This window comes from Sapajus apella, unplaced genomic scaffold, assembly GCF_009761245.1.
Source record: "Sapajus apella isolate SASKATOON/1434 unplaced genomic scaffold, GSC_monkey_1.0 scaffold129, whole genome shotgun sequence".
Taxonomy (NCBI): Eukaryota; Metazoa; Chordata; class Mammalia; order Primates; family Cebidae; genus Sapajus; species Sapajus apella.
Genome location: NW_022437069.1, coordinates 1155046 through 1179508, shown reverse-complemented (window position 1 = coordinate 1179508; position 24463 = coordinate 1155046). Strand labels below are relative to the sequence as shown.

Genomic DNA, 24463 nt, shown 5'->3' with positions numbered 1-24463 from the left:
GGCAGATTAAAAAAAATTTTTTTTGTAAAGACGGGGTCTCACTATGTTGCTCAGGCTGGTCTTGAATTCCTGGCCTCAAGTGACCCTCCTGCTTGGGCCTCCCAGCGTGCTGGGATTACATAGGTAAGCCACTGCACCTGGCCAGCATTTTCTTTTTTTTTTTTTTTTTTTTTTTTTTTTTTTTGGAGGCGGAGTTTCGCTCTTGTTACCCAGGCTGGAGTGCAATGGCGCAATCTCGGCTCGCCGCAACCTCCGCCTCCTGGGTTCAGGCAATTCTCCTGCCTCAGCCTCCTGAGTAGCTGGGATTACAGGCACACGCCACCATGCCCAGCTGAATTTTTGTATTTGTAGTAGAGACGGGGTTTCACCATGTTGACCAGGATGGTCTCGATCTCTTGACCTCGTGATCCACCCGCCTCAGCCTCCCAAAGTGCTGGGATTACAGGCTTGAGCCACCGCGCCTGGCCTACAGTTTTTTGTTTTTGAGACAGGGTCTCACTCTGTCACCCAAGCTGGAGTGCAGTGGTGCAATCTTAGCTCACTGCAACCTCAGCCTCCCCAGCTCAAGTGATCCTCCAAACTAAGCCTCCAAAGTGTAGCTGGGACTACAGGTACGCGCCACCACACCTGGCTGATTTTTCTGTTTTTAGTAGAGATGAGGTCTGGCTACATTGCCCAAGCTGTTCTTGAACTCTTGAGCTCACAGGATCTGCCCGCGTTGGCCTCCCCAAGTGCTGGGATTACAGGCACGAGCCATGGTGCCCAGCCCCAGCCCCACTGTTTCTTATGGTTCAACCTGTAGCATATACAGTTGACCGTTGAACAACATAGGGATTGGGATGCTGACTCCCCATACAATAAAAAAGGTGCACATAACTCGATTCCCCCAGAATTCAACGAGTAATAACCTGCTTTTGACTGGGAGCGCTACTGATAACAGGCAGCTGAATAACACATCTTATATGTTGTATGTGTTATATCCTGTATTCTTTTTTTTTTTTTTTTTTGAGACGGAGTTTCGCTCATGTTACCCAGGCTGGAGTGCAATGGCGCAATCCCGGCTCACCGCAACCTCCGCCTCCCGGGTTCAGGCAATTCTCCTGCCTCAGCCTCCTGAGTAGCTGGGATTACAGGCACGCGCCACCATGCCCAGCTAATGTTTTGTATTTTTAGTAGAGACGGGGTTTCACCATGTTGACCAGGATGGTCTCGATCTCTTGACCTCGTGATCCACCCGCCTCGGCCTCCCAAAGTGCTGGGATTACAGGCTTGAGCCACCGCGCCCGGCTATATCCTGTATTCTTATAATCAAGTAAGCTAGAGAAAAATAAGATAAAATGTATTTCAGTAGTACTGTATCTAAGTTTTTTACTTACATACAAGATGAACCGTCTGTCTGAAATGGCAGCAACCACAGCTGTAGACTTCAATCTATAACACATATCCAGCAATTCAGATTTTTCCTGTAATGTCATGACTCTTCTGCGTCTTGGGAGCACTTCCAGCATCAGGGATGGCACTCATGGGTCCCGTGGTGTGATTCAAGGTTTACAGAATTGCACTAAGCATGATGAAAAATACCACAAAAACTGCAAGAGATCACTTTTTACTGGGATACCAGATTTACTGGATATGCACTGCTCCTGTGGGGATGATTACTATCACACGTTTTAAGTAGATGTTTGCAACACTCGAGCTCACTACAATAACAGGAAGTGGCTACGTGAACATTAGTACGCTATGTACTGAAGTTAATTTTATGCAGTTATGGCTTAAGACTGCATCTTTGCATTTGTTTACATTTCACTTGACTGAGAATGGTGCCGTGTATGGGCTGTAGGTAAGTTTTGTTAAATTTTACCCTTTAATAATATATGTGCATAATTTATCGTAGTAAGTGATAGACTAGTATTTACATGTATTTTATACATTCACGACATACCTAGCTTCTTCGATATATCTAGGCTATGCAATTCATCTGAGTTTTTCCAAATTGTTGAAAAATCTCCCCCAAAATTTGCAATATATTGATTGACACAAGTCTGCATGTAAGTGGACCCATGCAGTTCAAGTCCATGTTCAAGGGCTGACCACCATTTAGGAATACACATACACATTTTAGGGGTACGTGCCCAGCAGGGATGGAGGTGGCTGGGATGGGAGAACATGTCCCCTGTGGGGAGAGGTGCCTCTCACCCTCCAGTGTCTCAGCCTGTGTCCTGAGGCCAGTGCTGTGGATTCAGGGAGGGCCACAGAGTGGCCGACTTGGACCTGCTGTGGTGATTACAGATGGTCAGCTGTAACTGGATATATGTCTTGAAAGGCTGACAAGTTTGCGCCGAGTGACTCACTCTCCTGCTGTCACCTGATCCAAGAGGATTTGTGGGCAAAGCCTGCCAGTGGATGACGCCAGTTAAAACCGGAGCATCGGCACTGGGAAACCCTGGCTGGGGTCGGGCTTCTCTCTGGGTGCTGAGCCTCCAGTGGTTGGCATCCATCAGAGCACACAATACGCTTGAAAACAGTTCAGCTGGACCCAGGCAGGGTCCTAGGTGCTGGGGGGCCAGCATCGAACCAAACAGATGGCAGGGGGAACAGCAAATGAACAAGTAAAATACAGTATTTCGGAGGGTGCTCATTCCTATGGGAAAAGGCCAGAGAAGGGGATGGGAAGTAAACTTTTAGTTTTTAAAGTCAAGATCTCCCTGTGCTGCCCAGGCTGGAGTGGATTGCCTGTCATACTCACTATTGGCTCAAACTCCTGGGTGCAATTGATCCTTCCAGCTCAGTCTCTGGAGAAGCTAGGACTACAGGTGTGAGGCACCACAATGGATTATTTTTTTATTTTAGAGATGAGATCTCCATGTGTTGCTCAGGCTGGTCTTGTATTCTTGGCCTCAGGCAAATCTTCCACCTCAGCCTAGAGTAACTGGGATTATAGACGCTAGCCATTGCCCCAGCAGGAAGTGCAGATTTAGAGAGATCAGAGGCGGCTTCATGGAAATACGTCATGAAGTGGGAGCAAAGTGACCCCCACCCAAGTCACATTGGAAGAGCTTTCAAGAGTAAGGGGACAGCAAACACCCGGGCCTTGAGACAGGAGCATGACCATGTTGGAGGAAGAAAGAAAGCCAGTGTGGTCGGAAGGAAGTGGGTAAGGCGGGAGTGGTAAGGGCATGGGAAGGGGGCTTACCTTGGTAGCACTGCCTGTCCCTTCCACCCGAAGCAGAGATGGTACTGATCTTACTGGTACTCTAGTCATCAGTCCTAGTCCTTGGGAGATGCAGGGGGTTTCAGAACAGCCTGGATATGGGTTTAAGCCTAAAAGAATGGCCTTAGATTGAATAGTGATGCAAGGTGAGGTTGGAAAGGCGGAGGGGCCGATGAAAGAGGATCTGGAAACTGCCTGGAGTTGAGGTTTGTTTTTTTTTTTTTTTTTGGGCAACAGAAAATCACTAAATTTCTTGAGCAGAGAAGTACTGTGATGAACGGTACAAGGGATTAGATTTTGGGGAAATTTAATATAGTGGGACTCAAAGGACCACTTTGAGCAGCGCAGGAAGATGGAAGTGGAACACCTGGGAGTGACTCCCGCAGCCTCGTGGGCCGGGCAGGTGAGGACTGGGGTAGGGCTTCCACAATAACAGGGAAATGGTAAGAATTAGAGGCAGCTCAGGTCAGACAGAGCAGGCACAGAACAGGGGGAAAATAATTGGAGGGGTGGGATGTGTTCTGAGACCCGAGGAGGTAAGCGGAGGTGAAGGGGTGAGGGGTTGCAGCAAAATCTGAGGATCACCAGGGGACACTTGGGGACCCCATGGGGATTGTAAATCAAACCTCCAATTGGATCTTTAGGGGGTTACTTTTTAAGTGCATGTCCCCATGAAGTGCAGGAATGTTACTTCATTTCCTCCTAAATCAGGGTAACAAACCTTTATGAGCCGGGCGCGGTGGCTCACGCCTGTTATCCCAGCACTTTGGGAGGCCGAGGCGGGTGGATCACGAGGTCAAGAGATCGAGACCATCCTGGTCAACATGGTGAAACCCCGTCTCTACTAAAAATACAAAAAAAATTAGCTGGGCATGGTGGCACGTGCCTGTAATCCCAGCTACTCAGGAGGCTGAGGCAGGAGAATTGCCTGAACCCAGGAGGCGGAGGTTGCAGTGAGCTGAGATCGCGCCATTGCACTCCAGCCTGGGTAACAAGAGCGAAATTCCGTCCCCCCCCCCAAAAAAAAAAACCTTTATGCATTTGAAAAAAGTTCCCACAGTCTGAATTAAAGCAAAAGTTGCTTATTCAGGATGGGAACCAAAAATACTCTGTTGCACCTCCAGTTTGCTTCCAATGCACAACAAACAGGAGCAACGCCTTCTCATGAAGACTTATCTCAGTCTTCGGTTTTACTTTTGAGCTCTTTTAAAGTTGGGCATCCAAATCCCACTTGCTGAAAACATCACAGACCTGGGGAAGTTCCTCTTCAAACCACAAATCTTCACACTGGGAGGCAGTGAGACTGGAGGGGTCCGTGTGGATTCCACACACACCGGGGGTAGGAGGCTCCCGTTCGCTGGGGGCGCTCAGCTCATCGGATCTCACCGCAGTGCAAGGCGAGCACTTTCCTCATTGAAAGTTGATTCTCTTTTTACCCCAGTTGTAACTCGTTTGTCATTCACTCCATACCAAGCACTCCCTATCTGGCAGGCACTGTTCTAGAAGCTCAAACTCCTAGCCTGGGCAAGTGTGGACCCAAGGAAGCGTGGCTGGGCTGGTGGGGGCTCCCCCAAGGCCTGCTTCTCCTTCAGCCTCACAGTGTCAGCCCCACTGGAGGCAGGGCTCACTGAGGCATCCGGAACCCACAGGGGCCTGTAAGGGCTCCCTCGCTGCTCCTTGCCTTCCCTGGATTGGAAGTGTGGCTAGCCACCACCACCACACCTTTCTCCTGCCCATTCCAATAAGTGCCTATGTGTCCCAAGAGGCAGCTTTCCTGCCACCACGAGAGACCACTGAGTATCAGACTGGTAGCAGGCCCCACTACTTGTGGGACATTCACTGGGCTCCAGTCCTGGGGATGTTTATTCTCTGGGCGGAGGGTGAGAAAGGAAAGAAAAATGTTGCAATCCACTCCACGCACGTCAGATGCGTCATCGGAGGAGGGGGAGGGCCGGGGCAAAGGAGGGGCATCCTGACCTGGACCTGCCAGCTCCGTCAGCCCTGACTCGGCCGGGAGCGGAGGTCCCCACCTGCCGGTAGCCCAGGAAATGGAGCGGCCCAACCCACGTGCCCGGCCTCCCACCCCTGACTTCACTTGATAACAAACCAGAAACTGAAACAGGGTTGGGATGCCCGCTCGGAGTTAGAGATGAGTCACTGCTGAGCGCGGCTGCAGTAGCTGAGCAGTGGCAGCAGAGAGGCAGACGTGAGCTGAGGGCGCAGAGGCAGGCAGGTGAGAGCAGGGAGCTGGAGCAGCTGCTGGGGAGGCAGCGGGAGGGGCCTTCCTGGTCCCCAGGCTGCTGGGCAGGCCAGAGGCCCTGAGACCCACGGGCAGGGGCAGGCAGGGGGAGGAGGGAGGCAAGAGGCCAGCTTCCACTGTGGCCAGGTGGTGTGGGAAACAAAGGGCAGGGCGGAGGGTAAGGCCAGCTGGGGTTGGCTGAGGACACCTGGAGGCCTGGTTGGCCCAAGCATGAGACTGCCCCCCATACCCTTTTCTCCAGCATCTCTGAGGGTTCCCAAGGAACATGGCTGGCAGCCGTGAGGTGGTGGCCATGGACTGCGAGATGGTGGGACTGGGGCCCCTCCGGGTGAGCGGCCTGGCCCGTTGCAGCCTCGTGAACGTCTACGGTGCTGTGCTGTATGACAAGTTCATCCGGCCTGAGGGAGAGATCACCGATTACAGAACCCGGGTCAGCGGGGTCACCCCTCAGCACATGGTGGGGGCCACACCATTTGCCGTGGCCAGACTGGAGGTGAGTGAAGGCCAGTCCAGCGGGGGCTACGGAAACCCCCCTCTCCCACCTCCCTGGCTCCTTTCCCCTGGTGCCCATCTGTGACCTGTGACCTTACTTGTAAGATTCCCACACTGCTGTGGGAGAAAGCTTTTGGTGCCTCCAACCTTCAGAGAACCTTAGACTCAGATCTTAGATCTTAGCTCTATCTGGATTTGGTCCAATTTGCCGGTCTTAAAATGGGAAAGCTGAGTCTGGTCTGACCTTCCCCCACACAGTGACTTGGGGTCTACAGTCTCCATTCTTCCCTCTACCCCAGGCTGCCACTAGTGAGACCTGTGGGGAAATGAAGCGATTCTCGGCTGAGGCCCTGGCAAGGGGCTTTGGTCCTCCCAGTCCTGGAGAAAAGGCCCCGAGCCTCTTTAGCAGAGGGTGGACCTTGCTCCCAGGCTAGCGTTCTGACCCAGACCAGGCGGTCTGCTCGGTTTGAGTCCTGAGTTTGCGGTCCAGGGATTTCCTACACTCTTGCCCTTTAGCTGATGATGATGTCATTTCCAGGTCTTACTTTCTGTTTCTTTGAATTACTGAGTGGAAAGCAAGACGTAAAACTGTCAACAGGGTTAGCCACCCCTGGGACATCTCAGAAGGGCAGGCGAGCTTGTCAATTTCTAGACACCATGGTACATTTGAGGAAGTCCAAGGTTCCTCTCAGCCGCACACACCCAGTCCGTGCCAGGCCCCAGGTGCTAGGGATGAAATGACAATAGCCACTATTGACTGAGCACTCACTATGTCCTGGCCGCTCCCCCAAGCACTGGTCATTCCTGAACTCATTCACTCCCCACAAGCACCCCTGCCGGGCGGGTTCTCAGGTGCTGTTACCGCAGAGTTAAGAGGGTCAGTTTCAATCCCGGCTCCCATTCCTTAGCAGCCAGGTTACCTTGGGCAAGTTACTCAGCCTCTTTGTACCTGGTTAAAGAAGGATACTAGCAGTAGCAACGTTGTTGGAGTACTGAGAGGACGGAGAAAAGGTCTAGAGAGAGTGCCTAATTAAGTACTCAAAAAAAGTTAGCTGCTGGCTGGGTGCAGTGGCTCACTAATCCCAGCACACAGGGAGGCGGAGGTGGGTGGGTAGCTTGAGCTCAGGAGTTCGAGACCAGCCTGAGCAACATGGAGAAACGCCATCTCTATAAAAAACAAACACCAGAATTAGCCGGGAATGGTGGCACATGCCTGTGGTCACGGCCACTCCAGGGGCTGGTATTGCTTGAGCCCAGGAGGTTGAGGCTACAGTGAGCCAAGATGGCTCCACTGCACTCCAGCCTGGGCAACAGTGCCAGAAAAAAAAAAAAAAAGGTAGCTATTGTTTCTTCTGAGCTGCAGCCAAAGATCACTCGTTGGTTCACAGAAAAAACAGAAAAGTTAGCTATTATGATTTTTTTGTTGTTTGTTTTATTTATTTATTTTTAACCGGAGTCTCGCTCTGTCACCTCGGCTGGAGTGCAGTGGCGCCATCTCGGCTCCCTGCAACCTCTGCCTCCTGGATTCAAGTGATTCTCCTTCCTCAGCCTCCCAAGTAGCTGGGATTACAGGTGCGCAACCACCAAGCCCGGCTAATTTTTTGTGTGTTTTTGGTAGATAAGGGACTTCACCATGTTGGCCAGGCTGGTCTCGAACTCCTGACCTCAGGTGATCCACCCATCTCAGCCTCCCAAAGTCCCAGGTGTGAGCCACTGCGGCCTGCCATGATTGTTTACCTTATTACCCCCACATGACAGATGAGGAGCTGGGGCTCGCTTGATTATTAGTTTGTTAGTGCCGCCAAAACAAAGCATCACCCACTGGGTGGCCTAAACAACAGGAACGCCCTGTCCCTGGATTCTGGAGGCTGCAGTCTGAGGTCTAGGTGTCAGCCGGGTTAGTTCCTTCTGAGGGTTGTGCGTGGGAATCGGTTCCCTGCCTCCCTCCCAGATTCTGGGGATTGTTGGCAAACTTTGGGGTACCTTGGCTTGTAGATGCCTCACTCAGCTCTCTGCCTTCATGTTCACATGGCATTCTCTCTCTGTGTGTATGTGTGTTCAAACTTCCTCTTTTTATTTTTAATTATTTTTGAGTTGGAGTCTTGCTCTGTCGCCCAGGCTGGAGTGCAGTGGCATGATCTCAGCTCACTGCAACCTCTGCCTCCCAGGCTTACGTGATTCTCCTGCCTCAGCCTCCAGAGTAGCTGGGATTACAGGCGTGAGCCACCCACCACACCCAGCTAATTTTTGTATTTTTAGTAGAGCTGGGGTTTCACCATGTTGGCTAAGCTGGTCTCAAGCGATCCACCCACCTTGGCCTCCCAAAGTGCTGGGATTACAGGCACGAGCCACCGCACCTGGCCAGTTTCCTCTTTCTTTTTGATACAGAGTCACTCTGTTGCCCAGGCTGGACTGCAGTGGCACGATCTCAGCTCACTGCAACTTCTACCTGTTGTGTTCAAGTGATTCTCCCACCTCAGCCTCCCAAGTAGCTGGAATAATAGGCATCCACCACCACATCTGGCTAATTTTTGTATTTTTAGTAGAGATGGGGCTTCGCCCTGCTGCCCAGGCTGGTCTCGAACTCCTAAGCTGAAGTGATCTGCCCACCTTGGCCTCCCAAAGTGCTGGGATTACAGATGTGAGCCATGGCGCACCTGGCCTCCAACTTCCTTTTTAAAAGGACACCAATCGTATTGGATTATGAGCCACCCTACTCCGGTATGACATCATCTTACCTTAACTAATTGTATCTGCAGCAACCTTATTTCCAAATAAATCACATTCTGAGCTACTGGGGGTTAGGATGTTAACATATGAATGAGAGAGAAAGGGGCAGACTTCAAACCATAAACTGAGTGACTTCCACTGTTAGGACAGTTGGAATATGGGACAGCTACCCAGGAATCCAAACTCAGGCTCACAGTCTGTAGAGCCATGCTGCGGTCCCCAGCAGCCATATGCTGCTAGTTAGCTGAATTCAGACCCGGAGTGTGGCTGCTTTGAACTGAGCTGTGCTGTAAGTGTAAACAGCACACTGGATTTTTTTTTTTTTGAGACAGAGTCCCGCCCTATCACCAGGCTAGGGTGCGGTGGCGCGATGTCGGCTCACTACAACCTCAGTCTACCAGGTTTAAGGGATTCTCCTGACTTGGCCTCCCAAGTAGCTGGGATTACAGGTGTGCGCCACCACGCCTGGCTAATTTTTGTATTTTTGGTAGAGACAGGGTTTCACCATGTTGGCCAGGCTGGTCTCGAACTCCTGACCTCAAGTGATCCACCCACTTCAGCCTCCCGAAAGTGATGGGATTACAGGCGTGAGCCACCACATCTGGCTGAAGGCTTGTATTTTAAAAAAGAGACAGGCCAGGTGCAGTGGTTTATTCTGTGATCCCAACACTTTGGGAGGCCAATGCAGGAGGATGGCTTAAGCCCAAGAGTTTGAGACCAGCCTTGCCAAGATGGCGAGACCTCCTCTACAAAACGAAAAAAATTAAAAATTAGCCAGGCATGGTGATGTGTACCTGTAGTCCCAGCTGCTCAAGGAGGCTGGGGCAAAGGATTGCTCCAGCCCAGGAGTTCGAGGCTGCACTGAACTATGGTCATGCCACTGCACTGCAGCCTGGGTGACAGAGGGAAACCCTGTCTCTGTTAAAAAATAGAATTAATTGAAAAATTAAAAAGAGCCATAAAATGCCTCAAAACTTTTATATTGAGTACCTGTTGAAATGATTGTATTTTGGTTACGTTAGTTAAATAAAACATTAAAATTAGTTTCACCTGTTTACTTTCTACTTTTTAAAATATGGCTGTTGGGTGATTTAAAATTACATTTGTGGGCCGGGTGTGGTGGCTCACGCCTGTAATCCCTGCACTTTGTGAGGCCGAGGCAGGTGGATCACTTGAGATCAGGAGTTCAAGACCAGCCTGGCCAACATGGTGAAACCCTATCTCTACTAAAAAGACAAAAAACTAGACTGGGCATGGTGGCAGGCACCTGTAATCCAAGTTACTCAGGAGGCTGAGGCAGGAAAATAGCTTAAACCTGGGAAGCGGAAGTTGCAGTGAGCCAAGATCATGCCACTGCACTCCAGCCTGGGCAACAGAGGGAGATTCTGTCTCAAAAAAACAACTACATTTGTGGCTTGCATTATATTCTATTGGACAACACTTTCTAGAAGTGCAGGTTGAATAGCCCTTACCTGAAATGCTGGGAACCAGAAGGGTTTCAGATTTTGGATTTAGGATTTTTTTTTTTTTTGGATTTTAGAATATTTGCATTATACTTACTGGTTGAGCATCCCAAATTTGAAAATCTGAAATTTGAAATCTTTGAACATCATGTTTCCTTCTGAATGTCATGTTGGCACTGAAAAGCTTAAGATTCTGGAGCATTCGTATTTGGGACGCTCAGCCTGTACCCACAGGATAGTGGGGGAACGCTGGGGATGGGCACAGCACCTCAGCGTGCTTCTGGGAAGACTCCGTGAGGCTGGTGGCATTTGAAAGGGGTGGAGGAGAGTCTGTGTAGGCAATTAAGTGGGCTGTAGGGTGCCACTGGAGATTCTTGAGCAATGGCATGGGGGGATAAAAACCAGTTTCAAGAAAACTAGAATGGAAGTACCATGCAGGATAGACAGGAGTGAGAAAAGAGATGACAAGAAGAAGAGTCAGAGGTCCTAGGGAGTGGTCACCAGGGCCTGCGTCATCTTTGGCAGAGAATTCAAGTGAAGAAAATGTGAGGACAGAGGAGATCAGTGGAGAGTCACAAAGAGGGGAGGACAACATGTGGAGTAAGTGGGGGTCTGTTCAGGTGCTGATGGGAGGCCCAGGGACACTGCAAGGAGCTCCCCACCCTCAGATCCCCACTGAGCAGTCATGGTGGGCAGTATGTCCCTTTCCTTCCTCCTTGTCCCCAGTTTCCCTCCCCATCAGAGAGACAGAAAGGGGCAGAGGAGCCCAGAGCAGGGGGAAAGGAGGCAGTAGAGCAGTGCCTCTCCCAGCCCCTGTACATCCGGACCTGGAAAACCGCAATTCCCTGGGCACCCTTGAGCACTGGCCTAGGGGCCTGGACACCTCAGTCTTCATCCAGATTTCGTGCAGAAATGCTTTTGTTTCTCAGAGGCTATGCCAGGTGCAACGCTTTAAGCGTATGACACAGAACCCTGCTCAGACTGGGCACCTGATAGCCACTGAAAGACGAGTCGGGAGTCTGAAGACCAGGCAGGTCTTTGGAACCACATCGAGCTTCCCAGTTCCTGCTCTGTCACCTGTCGGTCTGTACAATCGTCAGCAAGTTCTTGAACCTTTCTGAGGCTCCATTTACTACTAATAAAAGAGGACTCGTGGTGCCTCCTCCCTGGTCTCACGCGGGCTGGACGCGGTGACGTGCGCTGTGGCCCTGAGCGCAGTGCCTGGTTCACGGCTGATATTCGTTAATTGCGCCCATGGAGACAGAAGGGCAGAAACCCAGTCCCCTCTCCGATTTCTCTTGGAAACTGCGGTCTCATTTTCTGCCGGTGGTACCTGGTGTGTGTGCTGTCCCTCTCTCCCACCCTGCTGCCGGAGAACTTCCCAAACCTTGCTCAGATCGTGGCCGTTTCCCCCCATTCAAATATCTCCTGTGTAAGGTGTCAGGAAGGGGTCCAGTTTCTGCTTTCTGCATATGGCTAGCCAGGTTTCCCAACACCATTTATTGAACAGGGAATCCTTTCCCCATTGCTTGTTTTTGTCTGGTTTGTGAACAATGAGAACACGTGGACACAGGGAGGGGAGCACTACACACTGGGGTCAGTTGGGGGAAATAGGGGAGGGACGGTGGGGGGTGGGGAGCTGGGAAGAGATAGCAAGGGGAGAGATGCCAGATGTAGGTGATGGGGAGGAAGGCAGCAAATCACACTGCCACGTGTGTACCTATGCAACAATCTTACATGTTCTTCACATGTACCCCAAAACCTAAAATGCAATAAAATAAATAAATGGGGAAAAAAACCAAAATCAAAAACAAATCTCTCCTGTGGCTCCCTATGACCTAAGGTCCCCCCAGCTCAGCACCCAGCAGTCATGCTCTCCAAACCCCTATCACCTGCCTTTCTTGCTTTCTCTCATAGCTCACCCCTTGCCTACCATGCATTTCAGCCAACTCCTATTCCCTCCTATCCCCCATCCCTCTCCCCAGAAATACCATCGTTCTGGTAGCCCCAGGCCAGGAGAGACCTTTACGATGCACTTCCCCCCTCCTGCCCACCATCCCTGCCCCACTGGTCCCTGGTCCCTGGCCCTCCTTGCTGTCGCTCATACACTTCGTAGCTTGTCCATCCACCCACTCCATCTGCTCGTTTCCATAGCTCTTACGATACACTTCATCTGCCCCCAGACTAGAACGTGTGTTTTGCACACAGGTGACTTGAGAATGTTTATGGGATTGAAGTTGAACTGATTTTCATAAATACAAGAGTTCTCGCCTCTGCCCTAGTGTTGGCCTTTGCTGTGGAGATGCAGCGAGGCGCAGCCGTGAGGGTGGGGAGCAGCACCCTGTCTTTACACTGGGCTGCCTGTGGATCCAATCCCAGCTTTGCCTCTGGATTGCTCTGCGTCCTTTACCTTATTTCTCAGCCTCTCTGTGCTCCCCTAAGCAGGATCCTCTGTAACACAGAGATGACTAAATAGTGCAGGTGTATCCCGCCCCATGGCCCAGGCACTGTTCTGAGCACGCTTCATACTCCCCCCCACAACCCTGGGAAGTGGTTAACTAGTCCAGCACTCCCATTTTATAGATGAGGAAGCTGTCCTAGGAAGGGGTGGAGCAGAGACTCAGATTCTGGCTCCAGAGCTGGAGCTGTGGTGTTCAGATCCTACGCTCAGTGTGTGTGAGTGTGCTCTGTAAATGCTGAGTGTCCAATGTATGTAAGAGGTATGAGTGGAAACGTGGGTCATTAATGGTCATCATCTGTCTCTGTGAATGAGGACACTACGTGTCATGTTGTCAGAGGCTGTGGAGACAGTCTGATCCCACTCATCATCCATAAGGTTTTTTTTTTTTTTTTGAGACGGAGTTTCACTCTTGTTACCCAGGCTGGAGTGCAATGGCGCGATCTCGGCTCACTGCAACCTCCGCCTCCTGGGTTCAGGCAATTCTCCTGCCTCCGCCTCCTGAGTAGCTGGGATTACAGGCACGCACCACCATGCCCACCTAATGTTTTTGTATTTTTAGTAGAGACGGGGTTTCACCATGTTGACCAGGATGGTCTCGATCTCTTGACCTCGTGATCCACCCGCTTCGGCCTCCCAAAGTGCTGGGATTACAGGCTTGAGCCACCACGCCCGGCCATCCATAAGGTTTTAATCCCACAGAGATCAGGTTCATGGGCTCCCAAATGAGCTGAGGGCCCCCAAAGGGCAGTAGCCTAACAGCCTTTTATGAGACCACATAAGGCCAGGTGACACCCGTCAGGTGAGTCTAGGGTTGGCCAGCCCTTGGTTTCATGCAGGGATTTTTTTTTCTTTTTGAGACAGACTCTTGCTCTGTTGCCCAGGCTGGAGTGCAGTGGCGCGATCTCGGCTCGCAGAAACCTCCACCTCCCAGGCTCAAGCAATTCTCATGCCTCAGCCTCCCAACTAGCTGGAATTACAGGCATGTGCCATCACGCCCAGCTAATTTTTGTATTTTCAGTTAAGCAGGGTTTCACCATGTTGGCCATGCTGGTCTTGAACTCCTGGCCTCCAGCAATCCTCCCGCCTTGGCCTCCCATAGTGTTGGGATTCGAGGTGTGAGCCACTGCGGCCGGCTATGCAGGCATTTTCCAAAGGCCTCTTACCTCTCTGTCTCTTCCCAGGAGTAGTGAGTGTGCCCAGCCAGCAGCCAGCAATCAACTAGCCCATGGTGGCCAGGAGGCTCTGGGGAGTCCCAAGTCTGCCCAGAAGGGCTAGCACTTTAGGCCACTGATGTGAGTGGGGTCCCCCACTCCATTCTTTTTCATTGATTGCAGTGTGCTGCCGTTACTTCTATAATGTAAGTGCTTATGATCTTCTGACCTCTCTGTGTCTGACCATTAGCTAGAGGGGATATTCAGCAATGTTGGGAGACATTTCTGGTTGTCACAGTGGCCGGCATCTAGTGGGTGGAGACCAGGGAGCTGCCAAACATCTCACAATGCCCAGGGCAGCTCCCGCCCCTGCCACACACACACAACAAATAAGTATCTGGCCCCACATGGCAACAGTGATAAGGCTAAGAAACCATGGTCTGTAGAGAGCCCCACAAATCAGACTCTCAGCACAGGAGGGAATCCATGCACTGGGGACTGGCATCCGGAGAGGGGCAGTGATTTGCCCGAGAACACACAGGAAGCTATGATACAGATCAGTGCTCAGACTCAGGGGTCCCATCTGGTGAGTTCGTTTTTCTTCTTCCTTTTAAAAAATCTAATGGTGGTTTTTAGTAACTTGTAAATCACTTTTGTCAGTTAATGTTCTTTTAACGTCAAGGCGGTACAATGAGGGGCATCTACCCCGGAAAGCACCGTGGTTGCGGACACAGATGCAGGCAGAAGGGAAGTCACGGTAGCTTGTGAACAGGGAGAGATTTCAGCTGTGGCCAGCCCGGTAGCCCTTGCACAGGTGGGAGTGTCCTGTTGGGGTCCTGCCACCTGACAGGTCTCTCTGGGGCTCGGCCAGATGAAGGAGGAAGGCTTCACTATCCAGATTTGCCCCAGGGTAAGCGGCTTTGTGGGAACCAGGCACCAGCCGCAGGCAGGGACACCACGGGATCTTGGCAGGCGACAAGAGCAAAGCAGGGGGGCGGGAGAGCTGGAGTCACTCCAGAAGGTGAGAGTAAGGGACCTGGTTCTCTGCAAGAACAGCATTGTTCGGGGCCCCTTACTCATGCCTCCTCTCCCGGCAACCAAGAAGGAATGAATGGGTACGTGAACAAATGAACGATGGATGAATGAATGCATGGCGGAGGCAGCAGGCCCTGAACTGCTCAGCGGGATTCAGTGCAGAGATGTGCAGACTTCTTAGACAGGAAGAATCCCCTGACACCCTCCCTGGAGATTTCGATTTAACGGGTCTGTATCGGGCCTGGCCCTCCTGGATTTTTGGATTGGGCACATCTGGGGAATACTTGGAGTGGAGCGGAAACACAGTGGAAGGTACAGCCACACCTGGCCGGGCACTCCCATGCTTGTGACCTGGGCGCACACCGCCCTGAACCCTGCTTTGCTGGTGGGTCAGATGGTATGATAGTCAGTACCTTATAGGGCTGTCACTGAGTGCCAGTGTGTGCCTGGTCACGCCCGGTCCCTTGGTCCTCAGTAGGTGCTAACAGTCACAACTACAGTAACAATGACAGGGTCATGCGGATCCAGACACTGCACTGCGCTTTCAGCTGACCAGCTGTGTGACCTGGGAAAGCCCCTTAACCTCTCTGATCCTGAGCTCCCTCCTCTGTAAAATGGAATTAAGAACACTCTCATTGTGGAGCTTCATGATGAGGTAAGGAAAGTGCCTGGCATACTGCCAAGCTGCTAAGGGATCAGTAAATGCCCATCCCCCAGCCCCACCCCAGTTCTTTCCAGGAATTTGAGAGACTCCTTCCCCTGTGTTGGAAAGCGGCAAAGTCTGACACATGTGCCTCATGACACTGACTCAGGACAGATCCTGTGGCCAGCAGGTCACGCAGCCCCGAGGCCGGCTTGTCACTGCCTTTTCCCGACTCCTGGGCTCCAGCAGGTGGACTGACTCCTTCCCTTTTCAGACCTGCCTCAGAAAGTCCATGGAGCCCTGGCTGCTACTGGGCCACTCAAGCCTCACCAGTCTTGGCCCTCCCCTGACAAATGGGAAAGCTGAAGCCCAGAGGGTCTTTGACATCCCTGAGGGCACACAGCAAGTTCCAGCAGTCTCTTTCTGCCAGTTCCAGAATCTTTGTCCCAAAGCGTTCGTGTCCCTCTGCTAAACAGATGGTTTTGTTCTTTCCCTTCTTCCTCTTCCTTCCTCGGCCTGTCCCCCCCCCCCTTATTCTGTTTGTCTCATGGGAAGTCCCATAGTGCCTCATGTAGACCCCCCTTCCCCTCCCTGGACTCTCAGCCGCGGGAAATGATGAGTTTCCCGGGAATCTACATCATGATGACTCGTCTCTTCTGTGTCTGGGCCTGGCTGAGGCTGCTGCTGGGATGGTGGATGAGTTCCTTCAGGGCTTTGCGTGAACTGGGCCTGAGCCAAGCCCCTAGATGGGGAAAACAGGCCACATTGTTCTAGAGCACAAAGGACATTAGCGAGAAAAGCCACGTGACCCATGGCCGCCCACACACCCACATCTCCACGCCCTGTGCCATTTCTGCCCACTGCCAGGTGCTGGGCGGTTTCCTCCGCACTGTTTCCCTTGACCTGCTGCTCTGAGGTCGTGTGCCTGTTGTCATCTGTTAAAGCCTCAATTTTTTTTAAGTTGTACTTTAGGTTCTGGGGTGCATGTGCAGATCATGCAGGATTGTTGCATAGGTACACACATGGCAAGGTGGTTTGCTGCCTCCATCCCTCCGTCACTTACATCTGGCATTTTTCCCCATGTTATCCCTCCCAAACCTCCCCACCCCCAGCTGTTCTCCCTTAGCCCCCGACAACAGACCACAGTGTGTGATGCTCCCCTCCCTGTGTTCATGCGTTCTCATTGTTCAACACCTGCCTATGAGCAAGAATATGTGGTGTTTGGTTTTCTGTTCTTGTGTCAGTTTGCTGAGAATGATGGTTTCCGGATTCATCCATGTCCCTGAAAAAGACATGAACTCATCCTTTTTTCTGGCTGCATAGTATTCCATGGTGTATATGTGCCACATTTTCTTTGTCCAGCCTAACATTGATGGGCGTTTGGGTTGGTTCCAGGTCTTTGTTATTGTAAACAGTGCTGCAGTGAACATATGTGTGCATGTGTCTTTATAATAGAATGATTTATAATCCTCTGGGTATGTTAAAGCCTCAGTTTTATTGCCATTTCCCAGGTGACCCCTAGCACACTCAGGCTTGAGAAGTGCTGCTGTGGTTCATTCTCCAGCACTCTCTCCCTAGTCCTCTAAGTAGAGCATGGGCTCTGTCCAGAGAAGGCCTCCAACCAGACCATGTGGCCAATGGGGCAGGCTGGCGACACTGCTTGTTGACAGTGGATGGATAGGCTCTGCCTATCCATGACCCTGGACAAGTCACGACCCTAGACAAATCACATCTTCTCTCTGAGCCTCATTCTCCTGTCGTTGCCAGGGGAGGACATGTAAAAGGGACCACATCATGTCCCAGGAGGCCACTGGCCAACTAGAAGGAGAAGCAGGCCACCAGGAAGGTGTTAGCCACCAGAAGGCTCTTTCCTGGGGCCCAGGCTGGGATCGAGGGCTACATGCAGAGGAAATGAAGGCTGTCATAGAGCTGTCCAAAGGGGGCCTGAACTAGCCACAAGCTGCCCCGTTCCCTAGTAAAGCTCGCATCTGTTCTATTTTCAGGTCCCCTTCCCTCCCTCTCCAACGGTAGCTGAGTTAAGGCAAGCTGACTGGCCTGCGTGACCAGAGCAGAGCAGGCTGTCCCTGTGGGAGGCGAGGCAAGGGACGTGGGGCTGGGGCACTTGCAGCTGAGCCCCCGGGCGGGTGGAGGCCTGGAGTGGTCGTTCACGCTTCTAGCCCGGTGTGGCAGTGGCAGGCAGGCTCTGCATTCAGCCCGCTGGCTTCAAGGCCTGGCTGCCACTAACTAGCTGTGTGACTGTCCCAGTTATCAAATGGTGCTTAGCAAATCACACCAAAACTTACCGGTTCAAACAATGTTAATACGTATTTGGCTCAGCCACCTGCAGTTTGGGCGGGTGATCTGCAGTGGGGACAGGTGGTCAGTTAAGGCACCTTGAAGGCTAGGGGCTGGACCCATGGGAAGGTTTGCTCGCCCACCTGTGTGGTGGCTGGTGCTGGCCTGCTGTGGCCACGTTACTGGCTCGGTGGCTCTTCCCCGTGGTCTCTCCAGCATGGCGGCTTTGGGGTGGCCAGACTTTTATTTATTTATTTATTTTTTTGAGACAGAGTCTCGCCCTGTCGCCCAGGCTGGAGTATAGTGGCATGATCTCAGGTCACTGCAATCTCCCTCCCAGGTTCAAGCAATTCTCCTGCCTCAGCCTCCTGAGTAGCTGGACTAGCCACCATGCCCAGGTAATTTTTGCATTTTTAGTAGAGACAGGGTCTCACCATGTTGACCAGGCCTGTTCTTGAACTCCTGGCCTCAGGTGATCCACCTGCCTCAGCCTCCCAAAGTGCTGGGGTTACAGACGTAAGCCACCATGCCTGGCTGGTGGCCGGACTTCTTATAGAACTCTGGTCCTGGAGAGAAGTCACAGAAGTCATACAGCCCAGCCCAGATGCAAGGGGTGGGGAGTTTGATTCCATCTTGTTTAAGAAGAGAGTTTCAAGGAATTTGCAAACTTGTTTTAAAATCATCAGTGTAAGCTTGGGCATGTTACTTCTCTGCATGTCAGATGTTTCCTTTGTAAAACTCAGTCCAATGCAGCGCGCCCTCCTCGCTGTTCGTTTTCTGTGGCTGCCTTAGGAAGCCATCAACCATCAACTTGGTGGTTCACAGCAACACAGATATATCCTCCTACCGTTCTGCAGTTTCGAAGTTCAGCGTGGGTCTCACTGGGCCAAAATCAAGGTGTCAGTGGGGCTAGATCCCTTCTGGATGCTCTGGGGAAGAATCCATTTCCTTGCCCTTTTTGGCTTCTAGAGGCTGCCTGAATACCTTGACTCACGGCCCCTCCCTCCATCTTCAAAGCCAGCCACAGCCTGTTTTCCTCACGTGGATTCCCTCTGACCTCCACATGTAAGGACCCTTGCGATGATATTGGGCCCTCCTGGGTAGGCCAGGCAATCTCCCATTTGAAGGTTAGCTGATTAGCAACCTACATTCTGCCCGAAACTATAATTCCTCTTTGCCAGGTAATGTATTCACAGATCCTAGGGACCAGGGCGTGGACATCTTTGGGAGGTCATTATTCTGCCCGCCACAGTAGAGTTGTTGCGAAGATTAAACAACATAATCTACATGACGTATTTTTTTTTTTTTTTTTTTTTTTTGGGACGGAGCTTCGCTCTTGTTACCCAGGCTGGAGTGCAATGGCGCGATCTCGGCTCACCGCAACCTCCGCCTCCTGGGTTCAGGCAATTCTCCTGCCTCAGCCTCCTGAGTAGCTGGGACTACAGGCACGCACCACCATGCCCAGCTGATTTTTTACAGTTTTAGTAGAGACGGGGTTTCACCGTGTTGACCAGGATGGTCTCGATCTCTTGACCTCGTGATCCACCCGCCTCGGCCTCCCAAAGTGCTGGGATTACAGGCTTGAGCCACCGCGCCCGGCCCTACATGACGTATTTTGACGCACGCCTGGCACCCGGGAAATACTCAGGACGTTCTAAGCACTGCTCCTACACGGTTCAGCTCCTGGAAAAGTCCAGGCGGGCTTTTGGCACAGACTGAAGCTATCGAGTGTGAGGAGGGACCTAGTCCAGTCTCCTCTTTTCAGAGATGATATATTTGAAGCCCAGGGAGAGACGATCATTTGCCCAAGGTCACACAGCCAGTCAAGGAGGGGTTGCTGCCTTGCCAGCCCCAGACCTACCTGGAAGATGCTGGGTCATGTAGGGGTGGGCATTTGTCTTCCTGGCCAGATCCTGCAGCTCCTGAAAGGCAAGCTGGTGGTGGGTCATGATGTGAAGCACGACTTCCAGGCGCTGAAAGAGGACATGAGCGGCTACTCCATCTATGACACGTCCACCGACATGGTGCTGCGGCGTGAGGCCAAGCTGGACCACTGCAGGCGCGTCTCCCTGCGGGTGCTGAGCGAACGCCTCCTGCACAAGAGCATCCAGGTGAGAACCTCCTCGCCCCTCCCCCCCTTCTCCCCCTCCTCTCTCTCCCCCTTCCCCCCCTTCTTCCCCCCCCTCCCCCCCCCCTCCTCACCCACCTCCATTTCCTCCCCCTCCTTATTGTCCGCCTCCATTTCCTCCCCCTCCTCCTTCCCCTCCTCCTTTCCCTCCTCCCCATTCCTCCTTGTCCTCCTCCCCCTCCCCTCCCTCCGCCTCCTCTTCCCCTTCCCCCTCCCCTGCCCCCTCCGGGCAGCCTGCCCGAGGCATTGCTGGCAGGTCCTGCTGTGCCTGGTCCCTGGCAGGTACAGTAAGGATGAGGGCAGGGAAGGGAAAACACCCAAAAAGGTTTGCTTTTGTTGTGGAAATCAAGCCAGTTACCCTGTGGGAGGTGAAGCTTGATTCCACCATAGAGCTCTGAGCAATGGTGTAAAGCACACACCTCACCTCAGATGTGTTCCACAGCAGGACCCAGGGAGCTGGGATATCTGTGCACCATTGGCCACAGCTCCTGCTGCTCCTGGGCACTGATTCCGCAGCACTTCTGGCTGGTAGGCAAAGCAGGCAGGAAAAGGCATGCGGATGTGGGGGGTTGGGAGTTGACCCTGTGGAAAGGGCAGAGGGAGAGGGGCCAGACACTAAGAGCCAGGGCTGTGCGCAGCGACCCTCCAGGTCGCCACCTCTTTCTGAAACACCTGCTCCCTGCCAAGCTGCGCCAAATCCTGGGGATGCAGGGTGAGCAAGACCCGTCCCTGTCCCTGAGTTCTTGGTTGGTTGGGAGATGGCCCTTAACCAGGTCATCAGCACACATGGTAGAGTGTCTGATGGAGGGAAGGGCAGTGCCCTGGGAGCAGGATGAAGGATGGGGCTGGCAGGGCCGGAGACCAGGTCTGAACAGAGCCTGGAGGGTCTTAGTCAAGAAGGGCAGAGGAGGGCATATGGAGTGGGGTCTGGGCAAGCCAAAGCCTGAGGCTGGGGGAGGGGCTGGGGAGCAGGAAGCCCGCCCTTACCTGCTGGCAGGAACTGTGGGAACCCTGTCGCGAGCAGGGAACAGTCCTGGGTTTGGCCCTCTCTGTTAGCCTCGGGGCACAAAAGGCACATAAGGCCCAGGCAGGGCTTTTCCTGGAGCCCTTGTCACTCTGTGGCTCCCAGACCCAGGGGCCCCTCCCAGGCTCTGTCCCTGGGCTCATTAAGCCTGGTTGTTCCAGAATCTCAGAACCCTGCCAGGCAGCTCTCACCTGCAGGGATGCCCCTAGAAACCAGCCCTCTAGCCGTCCTCACGTGGGCAGTGGTGCTACTGATCACCGTGACGGCAGCTGACCCACAGGACACAAGGAGCTAATGTGGTAGAGTGGTCACAGTTGGGCAGTGATGTTACTGCCCCCTGAGGGAGTGGAACGGCAGGCCTGGGGCTCCCGGCCAAGCTGCGTGCATGGTGGATGGGGCTGCACAGAAAGGAAGGGCGCTGCCATTTATCAAGCCCTGTGCAGGGTGCCTAGCAGTGGGCATGCTCTCATTCCAACCTCTAAGGCAGGTATCATCAGGCCCATTTTACAGAAGAGGAAACAGAGGCCCAGAGAGGAAAAGTGGCTCGCTCACTGTCACTTATGCCCACAGGGGAGCTGGGAACTGGAATCTGGGTTTGTCTGATTCCACATCTGGGGCTCTTTACCTCCCTGCTTGGTGATGAAGGATGCTGATGCTGCATTCTGCTTCTGTTCTTGGCTTCCTTCTCCAAAGAGCAGAGTGGTAGAGCATGTAACCTCCCCGTGCCTCAGTTTCCTCATCTGTCAAGCAAGGATGGTGATAGAGGCAAGTATGCAGAGGCACAGTGTGGACGACGCCACCATGCTACCTGCTTGCGATAGCGTCCAAGCCAAAAAATAAAACATTAAAAAATAATACAGCATAGTGAAGGCAACAAGAAAAAGCCTTTTTGAGTGGCCGCTGCACCAGGTATCCCCAACCCCGTCTGCAGTGCCTGGAAAAGGAGCCGCTGTGAGCATAGGAAGGCCTCTCGCGACAGAGGGACACCAAGAAGATGCAGCCAGGTTCAACAGCCCACTGGCTCCCATGCTGGGTAGTGGCCAGGATACCAGGCCTGAGCAGGGGGCGTGAAGGGAGAGGACAGGTGACTGGAGTGAGGACGTGCCCCACATCCTTGCCTCCTCAGCTCCACAACTGGCTGGCTTGTGTGTGAGCCTCAGTTTGACCGTCAGTGAAATGAGGGAATAAGCGTATCCAACTCAGAGGTTTAACTTCAGCCTAGTGCACGGAAGAGGTGGTAAATGGTCATCGCGTCTCCCTTGAATAGACTGAGGGCTCCCTGACTCCCACAGCACTACCCCATAAGGTCTAGGCTCCTGACGTCGGCATTCAAGGCCTTCAGTGATAAATCCAGGCCCACTACCCCTCCCCACACTGTCTTGCACACACCCCCGCCCCCGGCCTTACAGCTGTCTTATTTTATCTGCACACGCTCTCCCTGCATCTAAATGCTCGCAGCCTTTCCTCTCGACGCTGGCGTCCTGTGTTCCCTCTGAGCAGCCCTTCCCCGTGTCCCTAGCTGGAGTTCCTCACTTCCTCCCTGGTGTTCTGAAGCTCCCTGTTAGAGTTGCCGGAGCCACGTGTGTATCTGACAGCAAGTCAGCAGCCTCTACTTCCCTCGCGGGACTGCAGGCGACGAAGGCACAGCCTGGTTCCCAGGTGGCTGGATTTTGTGCCCCTGGCCCCCGAGCTGCAGGCAGGCCAGCTCCAGCCACCTGCTGAGTCTCCCAGTTCCAGAGTGTCAGAGGCCTCGAGAGACTCCCCCACTGACCCACCTGGGGACTCTGGAAATCGGGATGTGGGCAGGGAAAGCCCTGACACGGGGCCTCTGAATTCAGCCTCATCCCAAGTCCCCACTCTGTACTTGTGTCTGCAGAACAGCCTGCATGGACACAGCTCAGTGGAAGATGCGAGGGCAACGATGGAGCTCTACCAAATCTCCCAGAGAATCCGAGCCCGCCGAGGGCTGCCCCGCCTGGCTGTGTCAGACTGAAGCTCCGTGCAGCCCGATCCCCAAGGACTAGAGGATTTCGGCTTTTTGGGACAGCAATACCTTGCTTTTGGAAAATACATTTTTAATAGTAAAGCAGCTCTGTGTTTTCTCTACGCCATCCCTGGGTCCTCTTCTTGTTCTTTCTTTCTCTCTGAGCTGGGTTAACCGTGGACAGGACACAGTCTCTGTCAGTCTGTGTGATACTGGGAGGGAATGAAGTCTTATGAGGGGGAGGTGGGCAAGTGTCAATTTCCTTAATACCTTGAATCCTGTCGGTCCAAAAAGTGGCTTGGGAATCTAAGTAGCACGTGGCTTAATTACGAATCCCACACTTTGCTGCTGCACCCCAACCCTATTCCTGGTGCATTTATGCCCAGAGGGGTGGCATTATTTCCTGCAGTGGCATTCAGCTCATCTTGAGCTTGGTGCCACAGCATTAGTGGGCTGTGGCTTTGAAGCAGAGGTACATTTGTGGGCTGTGGCTTTGAAGCAGAGGTACAGGAAACATCAAGGGTGCTACCCTGGTGACCTTGAGCAAGTCACGCTTCCTATTTGTAAAATGAGGAAGCAAAGGTAGTGAACTGTGGGGTCAGAGAGAAGCTGGCTGAAATCCTGTCTCTGTCATTTAGTAGCTGTGTGACCTAAGGTGAGTTACTGAACTTCTCAGTTTCTCCATCTATAAAGTGAGAATTCTAACAGCTCTACGGTATTTGTGAGATGTCGCTTGCAAAGCCCCCAGCACCATGCCTGTCCGAGCTTAAGCACCCACCAGGTGTCGATAAGTCATTGTTCTTCCCTGGACCGCTTTCAGACCTAGGCGACCCCAGGGAGAGTCACTGCACGCTGTTTCTGGGCTCAGCTTCTGAGGGGAGGGCGTACTGTATGGGGAGGAGGCTGTGGGCCAGACCTCTCCCTGGCCTCTAGAATCAATTGCAGAGTTCTTGTTATTTTAATAATAATAATTTTAGTGCATTCACTAAACAGAAGTTATTAGAATGGTACCTGGCAATTTTTGTTTTCCATTTTTCTTTTTTTTCACCCAGGCTGGAGTGCAGCGGCTGGATCTCGGCTCATTGCAACCTGCCCCTCCCAGGTCCAAGTGATTCTTCTGCCTCAGCCTCCCAAGTAGCTGGGATTACAGGCATGTGCCACCATGCCTTGCTAATTTTTGTTTTTTCAGTACAGATGTGGTTTCGCCATGGTGGCCAGGCTGGCCTTGAACTCCTGACCTCATGTGATCCACCCACCTCGGCCTCCCAAAGTGCTAGGATTACAGGCATGAGCCACCGCACCTGGCCAAGCTGTTCACTTTTTAACCTCCACAGGTGATTCTGGCCTTGGGGTATTTGAGTCACCTGTGGTGGTTTCTCAGCCAGACTGGTACGTGAGCACAGCTCTCTGACACTACAGCCAGCATCTGCAGAGTTTCGGATTCAGATTGCAGTGGAGCTCAAGAATGGGCAAGTTCCCCATTCTACCAAGTTCCCTGCTGCGTTTGCTGCTGCTGCTGACCTGGAGACCGAACTGCCTAAGAATCAGGTGATGAGGGCCGGGCGCGGTGGCTCAAGCCTGTGATC

At 52.6% G+C, this 24463-nt stretch overlaps 2 protein-coding genes across 2 annotated transcripts in view; both read left to right on the top strand.

Moving 5' to 3' along the window:
- Nucleotides 1–14593, top strand: part of AEN (apoptosis enhancing nuclease) — a 40202-nt gene extending 25609 nt beyond the window's left edge. Inside the window, exon 7 of the transcript XR_004264070.1 lies at nt 14583–14593. The gene's annotated coding sequence lies outside the window, so the exon portion shown is untranslated. The remainder of the gene's footprint in view (nt 1–14582) is intronic.
- Nucleotides 5123–23004, top strand: ISG20 (interferon stimulated exonuclease gene 20). The gene is made up of 4 exons (XM_032262462.1): nt 5123–5444; nt 5713–5964; nt 19652–19852; nt 22770–23004. The coding sequence occupies exons 2-4, from the start codon at nt 5737–5739 to the stop codon at nt 22884–22886; spliced, it is 546 nt and encodes a 181-aa protein (XP_032118353.1). The 5' UTR covers nt 5123–5444; nt 5713–5736; the 3' UTR covers nt 22887–23004.
- The last annotated feature ends 1459 nt before the right edge of the window (nt 23005–24463 follow it).

What these genes read in the sequence shown, in the direction of transcription:
- ISG20 (XM_032262462.1), top strand. Translation starts at nt 5,737, where the DNA reads ATGGCTGGCAGCCGTGAGGTGGTGGCCATGGACTGCGAGATGGTGGGA. An exon ending in TTGCCGTGGCCAGACTGGAG is followed by an intron (nt 5,965 to 19,651) that starts GTGAGTGAAGGC and finishes CTTCCTGGCCAG; the next exon opens with ATCCTGCAGCTCCTGAAAGG. An exon ending in TCCTGCACAAGAGCATCCAG is followed by an intron (nt 19,853 to 22,769) that starts GTGAGAACCTCC and finishes TTGTGTCTGCAG; the next exon opens with AACAGCCTGCATGGACACAG.